Source organism: Vespa mandarinia, chromosome 5 (genome assembly GCF_050613455.1).
Source record: "Vespa mandarinia isolate Hongniang chromosome 5, ASM5061345v1, whole genome shotgun sequence".
Classification (NCBI taxonomy): Eukaryota; Metazoa; Arthropoda; class Insecta; order Hymenoptera; family Vespidae; genus Vespa; species Vespa mandarinia.
This window is the reverse complement of record NC_140814.1, coordinates 6,722,109-6,745,249: the sequence shown is the minus strand read 5'-3', so window position 1 is coordinate 6,745,249 and position 23,141 is coordinate 6,722,109. Positions and strand designations below refer to the sequence as shown.

The 23,141-nt window shown below is 34.6% G+C and overlaps 1 protein-coding gene across 1 annotated transcript in view; it reads left to right on the top strand.

Annotated features, from left to right (window-relative positions):
- Positions 1 to 22,497, top strand: part of LOC118441715 (dipeptidase 1) — a 51,025-nt gene extending 28,528 nt beyond the window's left edge. The window contains exons 7-11 of the mRNA XM_035866461.2: positions 8,688 to 8,864; positions 8,963 to 9,047; positions 10,562 to 10,637; positions 17,837 to 17,972; positions 22,134 to 22,497. Coding sequence (XP_035722354.1) covers positions 8,688 to 8,864; positions 8,963 to 9,047; positions 10,562 to 10,637; positions 17,837 to 17,972; positions 22,134 to 22,250 — 591 coding nt within the window. The 3' untranslated portion in view covers positions 22,251 to 22,497. The remainder of the gene's footprint in view (positions 1 to 8,687; positions 8,865 to 8,962; positions 9,048 to 10,561; positions 10,638 to 17,836; positions 17,973 to 22,133) is intronic.
- The last annotated feature ends 644 nt before the right edge of the window (positions 22,498 to 23,141 follow it).

The following is a 23,141-nucleotide window of genomic DNA, read 5'->3' as shown; positions in this document are numbered from 1 at the left end:
ACGTATCAAGAATATATATATATATTTTTTTTTTTATGAAGTTAAAAGAAATTGAAGTATAACGTTGTAAAACATTTTCACAATATGTATAGTAGTCGTTAAAGCGAAACTACGAAGGAAGTAGCTTAGGCTAATGCACGGAATGTGTCGGTCTATTTTTCTCTTTGATTATTCAGAAGCAAACTCGTAGAGAGTGAAAGCATCGGTCCGGACGGCTTAGAGAGTTCACCCTCGAACTATCCTACTAAACCTTTTAGCAGCGGTAAAGTACCTCTTTCCTAACTAGAAGAGAGATCTAACCCAAATCTAATCGCGACTAGGAAGCGTACGCAAACGCAATCAAAGTTTAGTTTAACGAAATTGTTTTGCGTCGGTCGTTAGTATAACGGCGAAAGATCGACATATTTTCTTTCCTTAGACATCAAAATATTATCGTACAATAAATATATAAGTATTTCTCTTTTTCTCTTATCTTCGAAGATCGATTCCATGAAAATGATAAACGTGAAAACGTATTTCATTCATTCGTATTGATATAATGGCAAGGTCTAAAAAAAAAAGGGAGAGAGAAATAGAGTTCGATAGGCTAGAAATGTGCTCAAAATTAAGGGAAAAGAGAACGATGACGTAGGAATGACGAGGGTGGTTTTTCATAGTCGAAGACGGATGAAAAATGACTTTGGGGATGTGGTCACGAATAAATACGAGACGAAAATCGAATAGAAAGAGGCTGAATAATGTACGGTTTATCCTTTCGATGATCATAACTTTTTTTTCCTCCCTTCTGTTTGAAAAAATATACTATCAATTTTTTATAAGATAATATTTCGTTGGTAACTTATCTTTAACTTTTATAAAAGTATTTTTTCTAATCTAAACTCTCCCTCCCCTCCCCCCCCTCTCTCTCTCTCTCTCGTTCCATTGATAATAAACGATTACCATTGAAATATTCAACAACGTAGCTACGAAAAAATTTAGTACATTTAAATGGGGCAAATGTTTGAAAAGAAAAAAGAAAAAAAAGAAAAAAAAAAAAAAAGAAAATAAGAATAAAAAAGAAAAAGAAATTCGTTCAACTTTACGAGGTATATCGCCGTGAAAGAAAATAAGGAAAGAAAAGAAACGAAAGGAAAAAAGAAAAGAAAGGAAAAGAAAAGAAAGGAAAAAAGAAAGAGAAAGAGAAACACGGAAGATTGTTAACGAACGTCGCTAAAGTATACAACCAAGAAGCCAAGATTTTTCTCGGGCCACTCCTTTCAGTTGCTACGAAGAAGAATAATGGTCGTACGATGTCCATTTTAATTCTCCGCGATGAGAATCGATCGCATTTCCCACTATCATCCGTAAACCTTCTTCTCGTTTCTCTTCCTCACTTTCACAATGTTTCTCTTTTTCTATCTCTTTTTCTTTCACATTCTCTTATAAATATATATATATATATATATATATATATATGTATATATAGATTTTTTCTCTTTCTTTAAAAGTTATTTTTTATTCAACATCGCCACACCATTTGCGAAGCTATTCTTCTTCCGGTTTGAAAAAGGATCGGTCCACCTATCCAGCAACACCGGCATCACACCAATATCTCCCTTCATTCACCAAAAGAAGCTATAAATCTTCATGTTACGCGTACAAGCGAGCGAGCAAGTAAAACTACGGAAAAACGAGATGTTACGTTATCTTATAAACTTTCACGAAGGATTCACGGGAAGGGAATTACAAATAGAGAGAGAGAGAGAGAGAGAGAGAGAGAGACGATTCCATGTCGTAATTGAATCTTATTGTTAGGAAATACATACTTATATCTAAATGGAAAAGTCGAATACGTATTTTATGTTAACGTATTCTATTAAGGAAACAATTTATCTCTTTTATCAAACTATTTTTCTTATATATGTATTAAATCAGATATATAATATCTTTTTAAATATTCTATTAACAAGCAATGCTTCGGGTTACGTTAACGCAATATCACCGACTTATACTTCCTCGTCCGAGGAATGAAACTAAAGTATAAAAGTTACAAATTCATAGATCAATCTCCTTAAGCGAGAAAGAAAGTACTCGTTTTCACATCGACCGTTTCAAAAGGAGATATTTTATGTCCGATCTTCTAGACTCTTTTTACACCTTGCTCGCTTCAGACCTTACTACCCGTTTATCACTTACATCGCGGCAATAAACAGCCATCTAAAGTGGCCGATAAAAATTCCAAAGCGGCTCTTCTTTAAGAAGAGAGAGAGAGAGAGAGAGAGAGAGAGAAAGAGATGAGCAAAAACGGCCTCTCTCTCTTTCTCTCTCTCTCTCTCTCTAACCTCTTTTAACAAATCCTTTTACCCCAACGTACCGCGAAATGTACGGCTTTATATCTTTCTAAATTCAACTCCTCTCGTCCTCGCATCTTCGATGTATAAAACTATATATTACACACACACATACACACACACACACACACACACACACACACACACACATGCATACATACACGCATACTTATAAGATTCTAATGTATTTAACGTATTGGATTTTCTCAAGCTATTCCTACGAGTGTCTTTCTATCCGTAGCAAACAGTTGTACATATCTACGTGTAAAAAGAAAGAAAAAAACTAAAAAAAGGTCGAACAACGACAAACTGATTGCAAAACATACTTGAAAGAGAACTCTTTTATGACACAACCAGAGAGACCAACAATTTTACTTTTTTCTTTTTTTTTTTTTTTTTTTTTTTTTCATTTCAACTTTGACCCCATCCAACTCGAGGCAATTTCTCTTATTTGTCTCTCTCTCTCTCTCTCTCTCTCTCTCTCTCTCTCTCGCTCTCTCGCTCTCTCTTTTATCTTTTTTGTTTTTGATTTTGTCAAGTAAGTTCAAAACTATCAAGGACGTTCTCGCCAAAGGGAACGACACTCTAGTGACGATGAGAATAAAACAAAGGAAATAAACATAGTGTAAGCGAAAATGAAAGAAAAAGAAAAAGTAAAAGAGAAAAATCGCGACCGATGGTTCTTCTGTAAGAGAAACAAGTTTTCTTTTATCGGAGTTGATTTTAAAGCGGATTTTTACGAGGCTTTTACACGCGCGACATCTCTCAAAATTCAAAGCTCCACAGGTTTATAACTGACGACGCTCGAAATCGAAAGAACGAAAAATGCTTTTAACGGGCCAAACACTTTTCGTTAAAATAATTCGTTGTAAACGTGAATCGATTGGTAGTTCCTTTGAAAGGGTTTATGCTCGATAATATCTATAAAAAAGAAAAAGAAAGAAAAAAAAAAAAAAGAAAAAGAAAGAAAGAAAGAAGTGTCGATGAAAGGAAAGAATGATAAAATTTTTTAAATAAAAAGAAAAAAGAAAAAAAAGAAAGAGGGAGGAAGGGAGAAACAGGGGAAAAATTCCTTTACTAACTTTAGTGAAAGTTAATAAACTCGAATAAAAGCACTATACAATATACCCGATGGAAATTGCAAGATGAAGCGGGAAGAATTAAACGGCCATAATAAATCAATTCTTTTTCTCTTATATCGAAAAAAAAAAAAAAGAAAAAAAAGAAAAAAAAGAAAAAAAAGAAAAAAGAAAAGAGAAGAAAAATTTTCGCACTTTACTACGTCAACCGAGGATTTAATTAAAAGACTAATATCCGTATCTATTTATACATTTCGCATTCATTTTATTACGTTGGCTATGACGAGGGACTATCGTAAACATTGCTTGCAATTTGAAAAATGACAGATTACATACGCCAGGTCGAATTAAATTCGATCGATCAATTGCATAATATGATAACGCATTAATACGTATAAGTAATTTTATACACAGTATATAAAAATACGTAATACATGAAAATGTTTCATTACAAGATAGAATGAATCTAGAGTAAAGTTGATTGTTATTATTATCATCATCATCATCATCATCATCATTATTATTATTATTATTATTATTATTATTATTATTATTATTATTATTATTATTATTATTATTATTATTATTATTATTATTATTATTATTATTATTATTATTATTATTATTATTATTATTATTATTATTATTATTATTATTATTATTATTATTATTATTATTATTATTATTATTATTATTATTATTATTATCACTATCGTTATTATCATTATTATTATTATTATTAATACAATAATAATATGATTTTACGTTAGGTATTCGTTACGGCAAATAGAAAGCAAAGTTAATCGAAAATTCGTAGTAAACGATTGAGTTAATTAGGAAAGTATCCAGGCCAACAATCGTGCTTTTGGCAGGAAGGAGAAAGTCATTTTCCGGACGTTATTCGGGAAACGTGCTTTCATTAAGAAATGTCGGCCACGACGTCTAAAGAAGGACAAACGTGTTTCCATGATCTGCCACGTACCATCTGCTCAACAAGGGTTGCACTGCTTTCCAGTTATTTTCTCGGGATCTGTTTAACGCGCCATATATACGGCAGTGACTTGGTATCTTTGAGGTCGACTACGTGACGAAAAGAAAGAGCGAGAAAAGAAGAAGAAGAAACAGAAAAAAAAAACATATCTAATTTATTTTTTATCGTCTATCTTTCTTACTACTGGCATTATCAGTGATAATTCTTCCTTTACTTTCAAACAACTTCATAAAGATTTGTACGTACGTATACGTAATATAACAAAAAACATATTCCAATATTCATATCTACATATCTGTATACGTATGTAAGTATATATTATAATAATCTCGTTTAGTTACAAAATCGTAATATCATTTTGTCTTTTTTTATGTTCCCCTCTAGAAATTTTAATTTCACTGGTCTACCGAATATCTCTTCAGTGATATTAAACTTTCAAATCTCGACCTCTTTATTAACTTTCACGTGCTTTTTGCTTCTTTTCTCTCTCTCTGTCTCTCTCTCTCTCTCTCTCTCTGTTCATTTCTGTCTCTCTCTTTCCTTTTTTAAATTTCAACCAATAAATTTCAACCGATTCTCGAGAGTGACAAAGTCGTCAATATATCTTCTTTTTCGACGAGAAATAATATCACAGATATCAAGATATAAAGTTCGATTTTAGAAAAAAAAAAAAAAAGAAAGAAAGAAAGAAATAGAAAATAAAAAAGAAAAATGTTATTTCTTAATTAACTAAACGATAAAATGAAATGAAATATATCGGTGAATTTTCATTCTTTCATATAGACGAAAGAAACGGTCTAAAGTGAAACATTTTCTTTTGGGTAAACCAAGCAGAATGAGGATTGAGTTGGGAATATGGCGGTCACAGCTGGCCGATAAGTTTTCCAAAGCGTTCTCGCAGAACTGACCAGACCCCCTTTTGAGACCAGCTGCTGGCTTGCTCCCCGAAAGTTTTCGTCTCTAAATAGGTGCCAAAGTGTTGGTAGTTTCCTAACTGAAGTTGCTTCTCGGTGATAGCAACATCCGGTAGGTATCTAGTAACGATGGGCAGAGAAAGGACAAGTTTCATCTCATTTTGGAAGAACTAAACGATCGTTACTTGCCGCTACTGTCTACTTCGATGTCCGATCAAAATGAAATGAAAGAGATAAGAGATAGACAATAAAAAAAGAAAGCGATAGAGAGATAGATAGAGAGAGAGTAAGAGAAAGAGAAAGAGAGAGAGAGAGAGAGAGAGAAATAGAGATGAATCCGTTGTACATGACACGATGAAAAATGTTCAATTAAATATCTTGACAAGCCAAAAAAGAAAAATTTAAACAACGAGAAAAAAGAAACCAACTTGATCGCCTTCGGCGTTCGTTGAAACTGCACACTATAAATCTCAACAAAAGACCGAACTTCACTTATTGATAACCACGAATTTTTTTCCCAAAATTAATAGCCAAAAAATTTTTCTCATTGTTGATAAACCACAAATTTTTCGAATACGTAGCTGTGCTTTTATCATCACGATAATTATCTCACTTTATCGCAGTTTCCATTTACCCGATATTACATAATAGCTGTACTCATTTCATGCGTTTCGTAAGTATGCATTATGCACGATCGCCATAAATGAATGTTACTTTGAAAGTAATCGAGCAATTTGTTTGAAACTGTAAGCAATACTTTCAGCTATAACAGAGAAATTTTCCATAAAATTTGATTAAATTCAGTTAGGTCAATTTCTTTCTGCTGTTATCAAAAAATAATTTACGCGTGTGGAAAGGGGGAAAAAAAAATATATATATATATATAAAATATCACGATTCATAAAGGATCATAAACGGAATAGAAAAGAAAAAAAATCCTCTCCACTTGTAACCAAAGTTATGTAAGAGTTGTGCGTGGGAAAGAGGAAAGATAAAAAAATAAAAATGAAAAAATAAATAATAAGAAAAGAAAAGGAATAAAAAGAAGAAGAAGATTAAAGATGGCATTCTCGCTAAGTCACGTTGTTTGTTTTTTCTTTTTTTTTTTTTTTTTTTTTTTTTATTTCCAAAAGATTTCTCAAGGGACATGGTGCTACGAAAAATTTTTTGTTAAACGATAAAACCAATACCTGTAATAGCAGTCGAAGGTGGCATTCAAAAAAGAGCTCGTGAGAGAGAACGTGAGTTATTCGTCGTTCTGTCGATGGAACGAACTATACGAGACTCTTTTACGCTCGCTCGCTCGTTCGAGTCAGTGCCTTGAGGGTGAATTTTTCCAATAATCTGAAAAAATCTAACTGTCACTGATTCTCATGAGTTCCCATGAGCTCGAGAAAGAAAGAGATAGATAGAGAGATATGAATCGACAATAAATGTTACACCAGTTGGAATATGCAAAAGAATAAAAAGAACTTTTTTTTACGATAAGTTTTTTTTATTGAAAAGACGAAGCACTTCATTTTTTATTCCATACCTACGCCCTTCTTCGAAGAACGATCCTTCTCTTTTATAAGTCACTAGGATAAAAGGGGAGAGAGAGAGAGAGAGAGAGAGAGAGAAAAAGAGAGACAGACAGACAGGCAGGCAGACAGACAGAGAGAGCGAGAGCGAGAGAGAGAGAGAGAGAGAGAGAGAGAGCCAGTGATTATTCGTCCGGATAAAAGATAAACCATCGTCGTCGTTCACGAAGAAACGGGGAGGGAGCAAAGGGAATAAAATAAAATTTAGATAAAGGACGACGTAGAGGAGGGAGTCTTCGCAGGAAATAAATCGTTCGAATAAGGGAAGACTGGTTTCCCTTCTCGACTGACTTACTCACATACACATACTAAAATACACACAAAGATAGAAGAGAAGACATGTACCTACTTACATTTTTCCTATCCCTTTCTTTCATCGTGCATCCTCCTCCTCTTGAGTCAACGTCAAGAGCATCGCGTTCTCTCACGCGGCGAGATTTTTCACGTTTTCTCTTTATCCTTCTTTCCAGCTGAAATAGCTTCTCGTCTAAGTCTCTCTCTCTCTCTCTCTCTCTCTCTCTCTCTCTATTTTCCTTTATTTTCTCCTTTTTCTTCGTTTCCGAAAAGAAAAGCGATGTGATGAAAACGAGACTCGCACGAGTCACGTTAACGATGTCTCACCATCGTAGACTTGCCTGACAAAAGAGAAAGAGACAGAGATAGAGTGAAAGACGGACAAATAGACAGACGAATAAGAAATCGCGGAAACTCAATTTGGTTTATCCAAGGAATGGCTTAACAAAACTTTTTCTCTCGTTTAAATGAAAGCTAAGATCTTTTTGAACAACGACCAAGAGAGATCAAATATTCTTTGGAATTCGTTCTACAAGGGAAGTCCCTAATAAAGAAGATCACCTACTGTCGCGAGAAAAGAAAGATTGAGACGTACGACGACGTTTCTTCTTACTTGATTCAATAACAAGATCTTTTCTTTTTTCTTTTTTTCCCCCGACGTTTTGACGACGACGAAACACTTCGTCATCGAGCAAACGCCATCTTCGTATCTTTTACCTTCGACGTTTTTTCATCCTCTTATTTCATAAAGAACGATAAAATATAACTTGAAAATATATATATCGAAGATGGAACATGTCTCATTGATAACTATCATATATGGTACGCGATAAATAAAAATAAATCAATAATAATATTATTAATATTTAGAATGAAAATACGACAATTAAATGAGACTTTTGTATCGTCTTTGAAGATCGATGTTTCAAGCTCTTCGGTTCTTCTTGCAAACCGACGTTCTTTGAATTGTAATCAGTATAGGTGGCCAAACGTTACAAACCATCCGTCTCGTTCTACGTTCAATCTGGCGAGACAACCAACGCAATAAGTGTCAGTCGGACGTAACGTGTCTCCACTGTCAAACGAATCGATCCGAAGGATTTCACCATCTCGCAACTCCATTGTGAACTTTGTTCCATATACGTATACCTTTATCACGCGGAAAGATAAGCTTTCTCTCTCTCTCTCTCTTGTCCCAAAGTAATAATATCTTGACTATAGGAAATAAAATGTCGGTAGAGCATTATCTTCTTGTAAAAATAAAATCAACTTGATAAAGCAAAAACGAAATTCTTCTTAGTTCGCTAGCTATCTAACTAATTCGAAAGTTTTCTCAAATTCAAAAGCGATTCGCATTTACCAAACTTTCCAGACTCGAAGAACTCAGAGAGAGAGAGAGAGAGAGGGGGAGAGAGAGAGAGAGAGAGAAAGAGAAAAAGATTTCCCTTTTAATCCACGATAAACGACAAAGAAGAGACTTTTTTCTTGTTAATTTTCAGAGCATCGTTCTCGAGATGAATCGACTGGGAATGATGGTGGATCTATCACACGTTTCTGTACCCACTATGCTGGACGCAATGGTGAGTTCAAGAGCGCCGGTCATTTTTAGCCATAGCAGCGCTCACGCTCTATGCAATTCCTCGCGAAATGTGCCTGATCACGCGCTAAGACATTTGGTAAGATCGATAATTCAATTTTCCTCATAGATTATTAATCTTTTCTTTTTCTAATCCTTCGATTTAATATCTTCTTTTTTATCTTCTAATCTACTTAGGCGCGGACCGGTGGTATAGTTATGGTATCCTTCTACCCCCCTTTTATAAGCTGCAGCGAGACATCGACTTTGGAGGATGTCGTTGGTAAGCTTTACAAAAGTTATTATTGAAAAAATTTATATCTTTATATATGAAAAAAAAAAAAAAAAAAAAAAAAAAAGTTTTTAAAGATAAATAATCCAATGGTAAACACACTTATACTAAATTCGTCCTTTTTTGATTTCTACACGTCCAGTTTTACATTGGCAACCTTACAATATCAACTCGAACATAGCCGTGCAAGGAATATCCGTGATATTCCCAATAGAAAAGCAAATATCCTGTCGTCCTGAGGTACAGGAGTGAAACGAAAACTCGAGTTGTCTCCCACGAGAGCCACCAATTTTCTTCGCGATATTCCGTGCACGCACACACCCACACACACACACACACACATACACACACTCTTTGTCTTTCTCTTTTTCTCTCCCTTTTTCTCTATTTGTCTCGCACTATCCGTTTCACATACGTACGAACGTGATAAACTCTCTTTCTTTCTCTCTCTCTCTCTCTCTGTTTTATCTTTTTCTCTCTGTACAATCTCTCGGAAAGCACACGGAGAAAGTGAGAAGAAGAGCAAAGTGGTGAATTAGAGGGAAAAGGAAAAAAAGTAGAAAGACGATTGAATAACGAGCTCGACGGCCGATAAGAAACTTCTCTTCGTCTCTTTCTCCTATTTTCTAAGCGAACGAAAAAACGAACGAGAATAAAATCGGACAGGAGAGATAAACGCGAGCCCGCAGACCAGTGAATACATACGTATATACATCCATTGTATATATATATATATATATATATATATATATACACACACGTATAGACACGCACGTATACCTTGATACTTATATCGCATTATTCTAATTATTCACTCGCGAGTGGTTGCATAAATCTTTTGATTCACGCGGACAACGTGAGAAGGGCAAAACGAAGTGTAGAAAAGCATTGTTTGCCAAAGGGAACACGAAACTACGATAATACCCGATGTTAGAGAAGGTAATAATTTCAAGAATGCCCGCCTAAAATTTCCATTATAATTATATCAGCATCGCGAAACCTTTCATAATTGATTCTCGCATTTCCGCATTATTATCTTCCGTCTGTTTCTCTTTCAAGCAGCATACAATATCGTCGACACTGGCGGAAAACGTTAATTACTGAGTTTGAACCGTTGTTATCGTAACGATAAGAAGAGCAACGGGCGTTGTAAAATAATTGGACGATGAATCGAATTTCTGAATCGTTAATGTATATTTTGCATATGCGTTTTATGTTCGTCATAGGTGTATCTATTGGAAGTGAATCGTATAACTTGATCGTCTTCATTGATTTAAATATTCTCGATGAATATAAAATTAAAATGAGAATTAATAAAATGAATTTTATCAATTATTATACGCTTCTTCGATAAATGAAAAATATTTATCTGCATTTTGACAAGTCTTTATGCAATTTTCAAACGATCACGTTATATACTATTTACTCTGTAATTAATACATTTATACGTATCTATTTACATATATTTTTCACCCTCTTTCTTTTTCAATTTTGAAATGTTTCAGCGCACATTAACCACATTCGTAAAATCGCCGGTGTGGATCACATTGGAATCGGAGCCGGCTACGACGGCATTAATTTGTAAGTGTTTTCTCATCTATTCTATTCATCGTTCGTACGTCTAAAGAATTAATTAGCGTGGAGAGTAAGAAAAGATAAGCGTTAGCATTCCAGCAAATATGCCAAAATGATTGATTATACGTTGGCCAAATTAATTAACGAACCTTACTGAATATATTTTCGTTGTTACCTTAACCGATAGTTTTCTTTGAGATACTTGATAAAATATAATTTCGTATCGTCTATATAAATTATATGTGTTTACATATTTGTCTATAGATAATCAATATACGATTCGTTTCATTGCTTTCTCTTTATCTAACGGCAAATAATATATAACGAAGATAAAATGAAAATGGAGAGAAAGTGAGGGAAATAAAAAAAAAAAAAAAAAAAAAAGAAGAAAACGAAGAAAAAAAAAAGGAAAAAAGAAAATGTTCTTCCTCTTTTCTCATAGAAAAACGACGCGTTGATCTTTGCGGATAGAATATCAACATTTCACGACGACACTAAATCCTTACGAAGCATATGTAAAGCTTTCTTCGTAAGACGATTGCTGCTGCAAATACTTGCAAAAATCAACCTAAACGATCTTCGTATATGTATGCATGTATATATGTATGTATGTATGTATGTACATACGTAAATACACAGTTTGATGATCAAACGATAGTTTGAAATGTTGTAAGCGTCGAATACATTTGTCGTACGTTCGCATACTTATCAAATCTTTTCATCGTACATATATATATACACACGTAACACTGATTATGTTGTATGCGAATGCTTTACGATAATTAAACGTTTTCTTTAATATTCTACAATTTGAAGTTCAATGTTAATTCTCGATAGAAAATTATCCTATAAAAATTATGGGAAAAATCAAAGTAACCATTTTAAATCTATTTAAATCTCTTTTCTCAATAAATATCATTTTATCATTTGAATAAATAAATAATAAAATTTATATGATTTATTACGACTTTAATTTAGTATGAATTTCTTTTTTTTTTTTTTCTTTTTTTTTTTTTCCTTATGAATTTAATTCGCCCATTTGAATTTAAAAGGACCGAAAAAAAAGAAAGATCCGATCATCGTGAAAAATATAGTTCCAAATTTGTTTCTGCATACTTCTGCATACTTATTAACAAACGCTCGTAACAAAAATACTATAATACGAATGAATTCAAAAGTACCCTCATAGCTTGATAATCGCTTTAACGGGGATATGATATGTTAGCGGAATAAAAAGAGACAAAGAGAAAAATTATGGATACATGAAATGAGAATCTCTCTCTCTCTCTCTCTCTCTCTCTTCCGCTAAAAAAAAAAATATTACAGAAAAAAAAAAAGAAAAAAAGAAAAAAGAAAAGAGAAAATAACGAAAGAAAAAAAAAAGATTTATAGTAGAATAGGTAATGCCCACGTGTTCTATTATTGCTTTTCGTTGTGTGAAAACGTTGTAATTTCAAATATTTCTATACGCACGGTTTTATTTCGTTCGAGCGACCGGCCCGGACATGTTACGAATTTCAATGGGAATCGAAAAGGAAAAGCAAGAGAGCTCATGGAAAAATTTGCGAAAGAGAGAAAGAAACAGGGGGTAAGGGGAAGAGGGGAAGGGGGAATAGGTAGGTAGATGGAGCGGGCAGGAGATAGGAGGAATAAAACAAAGGAATAAAAGGGAAAGAGAAAAGAAAAAGGAAAAAAAAAAGAAGAAGAAGAAAAAGAAAAAAAGAAAAAGAAGGGTGGGCTGTGCCGTACGTGACACTATTTCGTTTCCTTTACCCCATCGTGTTACGACTTATCGTTCCTCGTGTAGTTTGTCAAATCAAGAAGCTCGCACGTTTCTGTTTGTTCACCCTCGAAGCGAGTTAAAAGCAGCATGTAGCAGTTTTAGAACGGAGAAATCGAACGCGAAAGCGACTGTAGAGGAGAGAATGTGTTGAGTCCTCCGGGCGGTAACGCTTTTTACCCTTTTGTTGTTGCGATAGGTATCGGGATATTCGATTGAAAGGGTACGAAAAATTCGGAAAAACTGAATGACAGGAAAAAAATAGAGAATGACAAGCTCGAAGAGCAACAAAGTTTGTCGATGTTGTTTTCTATAACGGGACAAGAGTAACAGGAAAGAGGATAGAAATGTAAAAGGGAAAAGGAGAAAAGAAAAAAAAAAAAAGAAAAGAATGAAGGAAAGACGAAAAGAAAGAAAAAAAGAAACGAACAAAGAAGGAAAGGAAGGAAAAGGAAGGAACGAACGAAGAAAGAGAAGAAAAAGAAAGAGAAAAAGAAAAATAATACGAAAGTAACGTTGTTTTAACAATGATAAAAATATAATAGAAACGGAAACTCTTATGTTACCCGATAGTATAGTTTTCCGCCTAGACACCGGCTATACCGGTATTCATGATTTTAATATATTTTTTAAACGAATGAACGAACGAGCTTTCGAAAGCTCTATGTAGAACTATCACAAAGGATGTGTACGATGTTAAACGATTATTCTCTCACAGGCCACAGGCGTATAGATAAATTTCACTTTGACGTATTTCACTTTGCATCGTCGAATTTCTATATCTTCTCTTCGTAATAAAAAAAAAAAAAAAAAAAAAAAAGAATAGAAAAAAAATTAAAAAAAAAAAAAAAAATAGAAAATAAAGTACGAGCTGTGTGAACGGAGGGATGCTTCAAAAAGGGTGTCGACCGCGATTGGCTCGGTAGCGACTTTATTGCACGTTATTTACGGTCAATGGGACAAATGTTCCTGTCAGAGATAAAACCGAATATCCGACGTGATTTTAAAGCACGTATGAAACGTTGCGGTTTTTATTCATTATCGTCTTCGCATTAATAATATCTATCTACATCGTTGATATCATTAATGACGTTATCATTGAAAAATTGTTATTAAAAAAATAATCTCTTTTTATTTAACTCATATTACTATTATTCCGTTCTCGTAAGAAAACTCGTAAGATTGGATATATTCATAAAAATGTATTGTAATATATTTTTAAATAAATTTTATCGAAAAAAGAAAAAGACAAGAAATCTTTTAAATGATTCTTTTTTCTCTCTCTCTCTCTCTCTCTCTCATTTTTTTTTTTTTTGAAGTCTTTACGACTCGTAGTTCCGGAGATATTCTCGTGTAAATAAGAGATGTTTACATTGATGTACTAACCTATATAATTTCTAAATTCAGAAGGAGCAACGACCTACATAAGTTCTTGGAATTTATGTCGGTCACGCGACGAAAACCATTTTTTGTCCCTACTACAGAAGCCACTACTACTACTACTACTACTACTACCACTACTATTACTACTACTAACCAACAGGTGTACTACTAACATACGAGAAATATGAATGAAAATATTTCAAAGGCAATATCCTCGCAAGCGAAAGTCATAGAGAGTATAAACAAAGAATTTTTTAAAGAAGAAAGTTCACTCTTTTTTATTCCACTTACGTTTATAAATATTGACATAATAAAAATGATGTCATTCGAATCTATGATTTTATCAACGATTAAATGCAATTTACGAACGAAACGATAATGTATTAAAAGAAAAATGAAGAAGAAAAAGAAGGAAAAAAAATGGAAGAAAGGAAGAAGAAGGGATACAAGATATGTAAAAAAGTTCGAAAAACTTGTTCCACTTTCTAAAGTACTTATCGCTTTATCCACACATTTCCATCTGAATAATTTCAGATTTTATCCTATACGAGCGTTCGAATCGATAATTTTCATACAGTAAGAGACTGACTTTTTTTTTTTTACAAGACTGAAACTTTCAAAACCGAAGAACATTTTCATTAATCTTATTTTTCTTAATTTACTCTTCGACTCTTTCATCGACATACGCGTATGAACTTTCTAAACTTCGAGACATGAATATCGGATGCCATTGATCTTGAGAAAAGAAGATGAAACGATAACAATCATATAGGACAAAACAGGAACAGAGAGAGAGAGAGAGAGAGAGAGATAGATAGATAGATAGAGAGAGAAAGAGATAGAAAAAGAAGTAAAGGATATTCCGTGCCCGAAAATGTGTCCCATGGGAATTTCAATGGAGATTTGTCTACGAGACGAAAACAATACATAGCCTGGCGTTTCTCATCTTCTTCTACACATTTCACGAAAGGAATGGAACTTTAATATCGGTTCTGACATTTTTCCTCGGTTAATATGAAACACATGGCGAACAGAAATATTATGGGAGTAACGTAGAGTACGTGATTAAACAAGATATATGTGAATATATATATATATATATATATAACACATGCGTTTTGGTCAAACACAAAATAAACAAACGAAATGTTTTCAATCGATCAATATTTCGATTACGCGATAACGCAACAAGTGCAATGAATCTATTTAATACCTTTTTTAAGAAACAAAATTTCATCACTTAAATAACTATTGAAACGATGAAAGCTTTGGGGAAGCATTGAAAGGTTGCATTTAATTATTTCGAGCAACGAAATTGGATCGCCAGGTAGAATGAGAAGGGAAGTAGATGAGGAAGAAGAAGAAGGAAAAAAAAAAAAGAAAAAAAAGGAAAGAAGAAGAGACGAAAGGAAAAAGACCAAAGGAAAAAAAGTTGGTTTTACGGTGGATAGGTTGGCCAATAAGCTTTTACGTGAAATTAAAATTCATATTACTATACATAGAAAGAAAGTGAAAGAGAGAAAGAGAAAGAGAAAGAGAAAGAGAAAGAGAAAGAGAGAAAGAGAAAGAGAAAGAGAAAGAGAGAAAGAGAAAGAGAAAGAGAAAGAGAGAGAGAGAGAGAGAGAGAGAGAGAGAGAGAGAGAGAGAGAGAGGGAACGAAAGGACTTAACCGCATCCTATTCGGCTCGCTTACGTTTAAAGCGTGAGTACTTGGGTAGACCCTATGCTAACTCTGATTCGCCACAGTAACTGCAATGATTAGCGTTAATTGCGTCGTTAACCCGCATTTACTCGATGGCCTTTCCATGGGTGACACGTTCCACGCGTTATCGCGAACAAAGCTTCTCAATGGTTACGCGCCAAGAAAATCGTTCTATTTCGACCATGATAATCGATTTTCTTTCTCTCTTATACTTGTTAACTAAATTATTTGAATATTATAGTTATGTAGTTTGTTTTTTAATTTCATTTGATTCGAATACCTCTTGTCCCTTTAATTTTATAAGTAATACAAAGAAATATAAGTTCATTGTTTTTATTACGGAGTACAGGAGTTTATTTTATCTTTTGTATTTTTCTTTCTTCATATATCCAAATATCTGGGATTCGGGATTCTCGAATCTCTGCTTGTTCTTTCAAAATCGACATTTTGATAAGCGACAAAATGCGTTCTTTCAGTTCCAAACGTGTTTTTCGAACTCGACTATCGTTCTCGAATTCATCGAAGTGATAAAAATAAAAAGACAGAGAGAGAGAGAGAGAGAGAGAGAGAGAGTGTGCGTGTGTGGTACTGGAATCCAATCCTAGCCTGTTCACAGCTCTTCCTACTACCCTACCTAACTCACAACCCTCTCTTTCACTCCTTTTTCTCACCGATATCCTGTTCGAATCTTTACTTTTTCCTAACGTAAATCACTGTCAAAAGAACTATTTGCATGGCGCGTGTACGGCACTCGGTATGCCACGAAATAAATCGACAAAAAGGTGGGTTGAATTGGAAATTCGGGAATTGGAACAACGTTTTTCTCTCTCTCTCTCTCTCTCTCCTCTTTTCTTTCTTTTTATCTATCTCGCTCACGCACGCGTCCCTTGCTTGTTATATACCGAATGACCCACTTTAACTATGACGCGCATAATTCTCCTGGCGCTTGGTTCAAAGCTCTCCTGATCGTTCTTCCTATGCTCTTCGCTCAAATACCATATGAGTCTAGAACTGGTAAAAAGAAAAATTTACGATCGTTAGAAAAAAAAAAGGGAAGGACCTCGTAGAAAATGGAAAATATGAAGGAATAGATTAAGAGAGAATGATAGAGAAAAAAAAAAAAAGAAATTAGAAAAAGAGAGCGAAAAGAAATAGATGAAAAGTTAGGACATTAAATTGTTATTTCGAAATTTGAGAATAGGAAAAGTTGACTATCATGTGGCAGAACCAGTCGATTTACACGGGTGCTGCTACTGCTGTTGCTGCTGCTGCTGCTGCTGCTGCTGCTGCTGCTGCTGCTGGTACTGCTGCTGCTACCGCTGCAGAGCCGCATAACTGCCAGTTTCAGCCACGACACGACGCGCCATGAATAAGTCCCTAACCACTCTTGCCGTTCCGACATTGTCAGCCGGCTGGCTTTCAACGAATCTCTCAAACCCTCGTTTTCGTCGTCACCCCCTACCTCTAACAACGTAACCCTTCGCGGCTGTGACACGCGTAATGAGGAGGATCGAAGTTCACATCGTCCAAGTGACCCTCGTCTCGCCTTTAGACAAGATTCCATGAGTTTTTCCAATTTCGTCTGGTCTCATCTCGTTCTACTTTATATAGATATATATATATATATATATATATATATATATATATATATATATGTCTATATGTGTGTGTATGTATGTATGTATGTATGTATGTATGTATGTATCAACGTGTCTACGTGTAATAGGTATCAAAAGATATTTCATGATTCGATTTGATTCGATTCGATTCGATTTTTCTTTTTGAAACGAACGTAATTTAAAAAACTTCTCTCATATCTCATGCGCTTACATATACTATTTATTTTTGTTTTTCTTTTTTCATCTTTTTTTTTTTTCTTTTCGTTTTTGTCCATCGTTTAATATTTTCGCATACTATGTATATATATTTCATTTTTGAGGTAAATCAGAGGTCGGAATCTGACTCGGTTCGTCATAAACAAATGTATAGTACTTGTTCTAGTTCGTTCGTTGGAAAAAATATGCGTTTTGAAACAAGGGCGTGTGCTTATTTCGGTACGCGAAAAAACTACAGAATGAAAATATTGCGAGAAATATTCGGGTGTAACGGCCGAAAAATGAGAGAAGGGAAAAAGAAGAGAAGGAGAGAAATGGTACAAATTATCTTTCTCTCTTATTTCGTTGGGTTTTTTTTTTTCGAGAAAAAAAAAAAAAAAAAAGAAGAAAACATTCTCATATTCTTTAAAGTCATCAAAATATCACTTGAATGGAATACCTCGTTAAAAGTATATAACAGCTTTAGCCGATCTCATCTGAGCCAATTTCAAACTGTCTGTTCCAGGACACCGGCAGGTCTCGAAGACGTGAGCAAATATCCAGAGTTATTCGCGGAATTGTTAGTGCGCGGATGGTCAGAGAGAGATATCCAGAAACTTGCTGGATTGAATCTCATCCGGGTCTTCAAGGCGGTCGAACAGGTGAGGCATATCTTCCTTCCTTCCTTCCTTCCTTCCTTCCTTCCTTCCTTCCTTCCTTCCTTCCTTCCTTCCTTCCTTCCTTCCTTCCTTCCTTCCTTCCTTCCTTCCTTCCTTTACTCCTTCCTACTTTATCGAACATCCTTTGACTTTATAATATACCCACTTTAAGTCAATATAGAAAACGCAACTAAAACCAATATCCTTTAACAAGCTATCTCTTTCGTCTTTTTTTACATTCTAAAAATTTCCAAATAGACAGAGATAAAGATACATAAGTGTGTAGATGTATATGTATGCGTATATACATATATATATATATGTACACGTATATGTATATAGGTGAAGAAAGAAAGAAAAAATGGTTAGCCGAGTCAACCAATATCGGATTTAATAAAGCACACAAATCATGCATCCAAAGTTGCATGAGTGTGCCACGAGGTTACGGAAAGAGGAACGAGAAGGGTTGGTGGAATACGTACAGGCATCGACAATTTTTGCTCTCTTGGAGTACTGCCAATCCTAGAACCAGCTGGCTCGATCCTCCGACCACTCGTTCTCCATCCCCCTATGCTCTCAACCTATGTATATCTATACTATATATCTATATCTATATACGTATATATGTATATATATATATATATATATATATATATATATATTATATATACTATGTCTAAGTTGTGTGTAATACACGACTGTTCTATATATGAAATCGCCAGAACGACGCCCATTTCGAGAGACCCGAAGCACGCTCTGGATGGCTTTAACGAAATTTCAAGCCTACTTTATACACGATGCTTATGTGATACCGTTCTTTCTTACTCGCTCGATGAGCATCTAACCTTTCATTGAAATTTTGAAGATACTTGTAATAATACATTTACATGTATATATGCCACATGATTGAGAATTTATTAGGAAAAGAGAAAAAGAGAAAGAGAGAGAGAGAGAGAGAGAGAAACTATTTAAATTGAGACATCGTTGCGATCGTGTTCACAGACGTTACGGACGCTCGAGCACGTTTGCAGATGACTGTCCTGGAAATTACAACAATAATTTAATTGTGGCGTACGCTGGTAGCCACGAAATTGCGGTTGTAATTTGTCTGGAGCAACGGCCGTTTATTAAATCGGAAGACGAGTGCTATTCCACCTTAACATCGTTTGTCATATTTCACATTTTCCGACGATTAACTCCGAAGGGTGAAATCATTTCATTTTAACGGCGAAAAAGTCAGAGGAAAAGAAAGAGGACGGGACTTATGGATCGGGGTTGTTTCTAACAAATTTTCTTTTAATAACGACTTGAACGTTAAGACGCCCAACGAACTTTTTTTAAGGAGAGATGAGCTACGAAGTTCTTTCGTTAATGTCATAAGCAAGGACTTTTTCTTTTTTTTTTTAATTAAATTTTCGAATAAAAATGAATTATAATTATAGCTTCGGAAATTTGGACTCCTGTAAGTCACTCACTCACTCACTCACTCACTCACTCACTTATTCTTTATCTATCCTATCTATTTATCTATTTATCTATCTATCTAATTGTTTCTGTAAAAATTTCTTGGAGGACGAGTGAAAGCGACTTCATTACAATCGTCCATTGAATTAGTAATGCATTGTTCTCCAAACGTGAAAATGATATATAGTGAGAGAAAGGGAGAAAGAGAGAAAGAGAGAAAGAGAAATACAAGAAAGAGAAAGAGAGATAGAGAGAGAGAGAGAAATTCAAAGATGAAGTCTTTGAGTAATTTCAGTTACTACTTCCTCTTTTTCACTTTCATCATACAGGTGAAGAAGATAATGAAAAGACGAAGAAAAGGAAGAAGGGGGAGGAGAAGAAGAACGAGAAGAAGAAGAAAGACGAAGGACTTAAGAGAAGGTGTTCGTTAAGGGCAAAGCGAGAAGCCTCGTAATTGCTGAAATAATAGTCACGCCTATCGCTGCCTGAACAAACTGCTGGCGATTAGGTACCTCTGAAATTCAATTCCGGCATTGCCTTTACGGGAAGAGTTCCACGACTCCCTCTCCCACACTTAAGAAGTCTTGCCATAGCCCAAGAGAGAATGCAAGTGAAATTTGAAGACACTTTGAGCCTGTTTCGTAAGACCACTTTTCCTTCCCCCTTTCTCGAAAATTTCTCCACGAACGAGTCCTAAAGTACGACGCTAGTACAGTCCTGTATGAAAATGAATCGATTATAAGCATGATCATGCTAACGTAGCTATTATGTAAACTGTTCTATTTCTTTGCACGGTTAACATAATGAAATTTCTATTATTATTTATTGCATTGCAAGATATTGCGAGATAAAAAGTTCATATAAAAAAAAAAAAATTTCATATAAAAGTTGAACTCTCGATAAGGAGAGAAAGAGAGAGAGAGAAAGAGAGAGAGAGAGAGAGAGAGAGAGAGAGGGGGAGAGAGAGAAAGAAAATTGAATGAAGTAATGATTAATACATGCTCTCTTATTCTTCCCGTTAAATCGTCTCTTTGTATTTGTCAGGGATAAAAAAAAAAAAAGAACAGTTTTTCATCCACCGACACATTAATCCTCTTTTGTAATTTCTCGCGGTTCCTGGCGTCACAAATGTTTCAGAAAAAAAAAAAAGGAAGGAAGGAAGAAAGAAAGAAAGAGAGGAAAGAGAAAAGAGAAAAAAGAGAAGAAAAAAGCAAAGAAGTTTTAATTTCCAAACCAATGAAAAAATGGAGAGGGTAAGAGAAGGAAAGAGAAAGAAAGAGAGAGAGAGAGAGAGAGGGAGCATTCACGAGATGAAAAAAAAAAAAAAGAAGAAAGTGTGTCTACCGTATAGAACTATACATGCAAAACCGACCGAGGGATCTTTTATATGAAAAACGAACAGAAGAGAGCGACAATAAAAGCAGATTTGATTAGGATGTGCCTGTACGAAAAACAACTCGCTCTCGTACTATTCTCGTCCTATTGCACCTATCGAGAACTATGAAGAAAAATAGGAAACTCGAGGGAACACATCCTGCAGTTTATTCTATATCTCTTTGCAAACGAGAAACAATAATAAAAATAAACATGCAGGTACTATATCCGAAAACTTTGATGCGGATCGAACTACGAGAAAAAGAAAAAAAAAAAAAAAGGAAGAACTATTGAAATGGAATGAAATAAAAAAAGAAAAAAAATTTTTTGAATAAGGAAAAAGAATAAAAGTTAACGGGAAAAGAGAATTTCGATATGAGAATATCGGTTATTATTCGCCCATGGATGAAAGTCTACGGCAGACGGTAATGCCTGTAGAAAGTTAATGGACTTAGAGAAAATTGATGGGTTCTGTGCAGTCTCCTATGAAATACGCGAAGTACCAACCAACCTTTTTCTGTCTTTCTTTCTCTCTCTCTCTCTCTCTCTCTCTCTCTCTCTTTCTCTCTTTTTCTCTTTCATACATCTATATACATGTACATACGCATTATACATAGATATATATGTAACTTTTATGTTTTGTGTCCTTCGACATCCCGTTTTCTCTCTCTCTCTCTCTCTCTCTCTCTCTCTCTCTCTCTCGCCCGCGCGTTCTTTCTCTATTTTTTGCTCCACTTCTATTCATCCCTTTACTCTTCGCTAAAACCGTGCAATCGTCGGGCGCGATTTTTCTCGTTAGTATTCGCGACTATGAAACTCGCAGCGCACACTGTTAGGTAATATACATATGTATAGATATGTAAACGAGTTCTGCGTCCATAAGTGCCAAATTGAGGCTGTTACAAGAACGATGATCGAGTTCTCCATTGGCAGAATGATACCTCTATATGTATTATTATTACAAGTACATATGTATATTATGATATATTTAAAAAAGAAATATACGAATGTATTTTTAAGTTTTCTTTCAAAGAAAGTCCAACGCGTAATTTATCGAACCACGTACGTCGTCATGGCTCAACTGAATTTTCGTACACGACAGGTCCAGAACCGAGTTAAAACTTATTATTCAAGAGAGAGTGAGAGAGAGAGAGAGAGAGAGAGAGAGAGAGAGAGATGTCCTTTGAAAGGACGGACTATGAAAAAGAGAGCTTCTCTCTTCCTAACTTTTGCCCTAATTACTACTTTATGAAATTAGAATTGACTATGTATTCATCCAAACACGTCCAAGCAAACCAAACAAGTTTCATGGCTTTTTGTTCTCAGGTGCGTGACAGGATGGCTGCAGCTGGAATGGAGCCTCTCGAGGAGGAAATTCCTTCTGAAGACGTTCTTGGCCGTAATCATTGCCGTTACAACGTCAGAAGACTGGCGGTACCCTAAGCCATAAGCGGAACATTATCCACGGACTACTACTTCATCCTTTTTTTTTTTTTTTTTTTTCAAGAATGATGAGAAAAAAGCGGAAGGATGATTATAACAGGAAAATGATAAAATACGAGCGGGACTCTTTTTCATTTTTTAAATTCGAAATTCGTACCAAAATTGCGTCTTTCTCAAATCTTTGTAAGACGATAAGTAGATAGAGAAGAAAAACATTAATGAAAATAAAACGAGAAAAAGAGAGAAAAAAAAGCACATGAAAAATAAAAAAAGAAAAAAAAAAGAAAAAAAAAGAAAAAAAACGAAACGGATAAACACGCGAAAAATATGTAGAAGAAGAAGAAAAAAAAAAAAAAAAGAAAAAATAGAAAACGAAAAAAAAGTTCAATTCTGCCGATGACTTTCGCGCAAAGTTGCACTATAACTTGTATTTATGTACAAGTTGGTTGCGCGAGAGTAAAGCCGATTATTAAAAAAAGAAAGAATACACTAGGAATGTTCCGACGAGAAAGAAAAAAAAAAAAAAAAAAAAAAAGAAAGGAAGAAATAAAAAGGGAGTACGATCGAGGACTCGTTTTTTTTTTCTTTTTCTTTTTTTTTTTTTTTTTTTTTTTTTTTTTTTTTTATTTTAACGAAGTAGGACGAACGATTCAATGCGGTGCGCGTGCTAACGTTACTTCTAACACCGTGATGCGAAGACCAAAACGCGTTTGTATAAATGTTTAACGATCTAGTCGTCGAATATACACGAAGACACACACATCGATGTTTCATTTGTACTCAGCGATTTTTTCCTTGTCAAAGCTGGAACCAAAAGAACTATTCTAGTCAATAATCATGCATACATATACATATATAAATATATACATATATACACATAAACTATGAGTC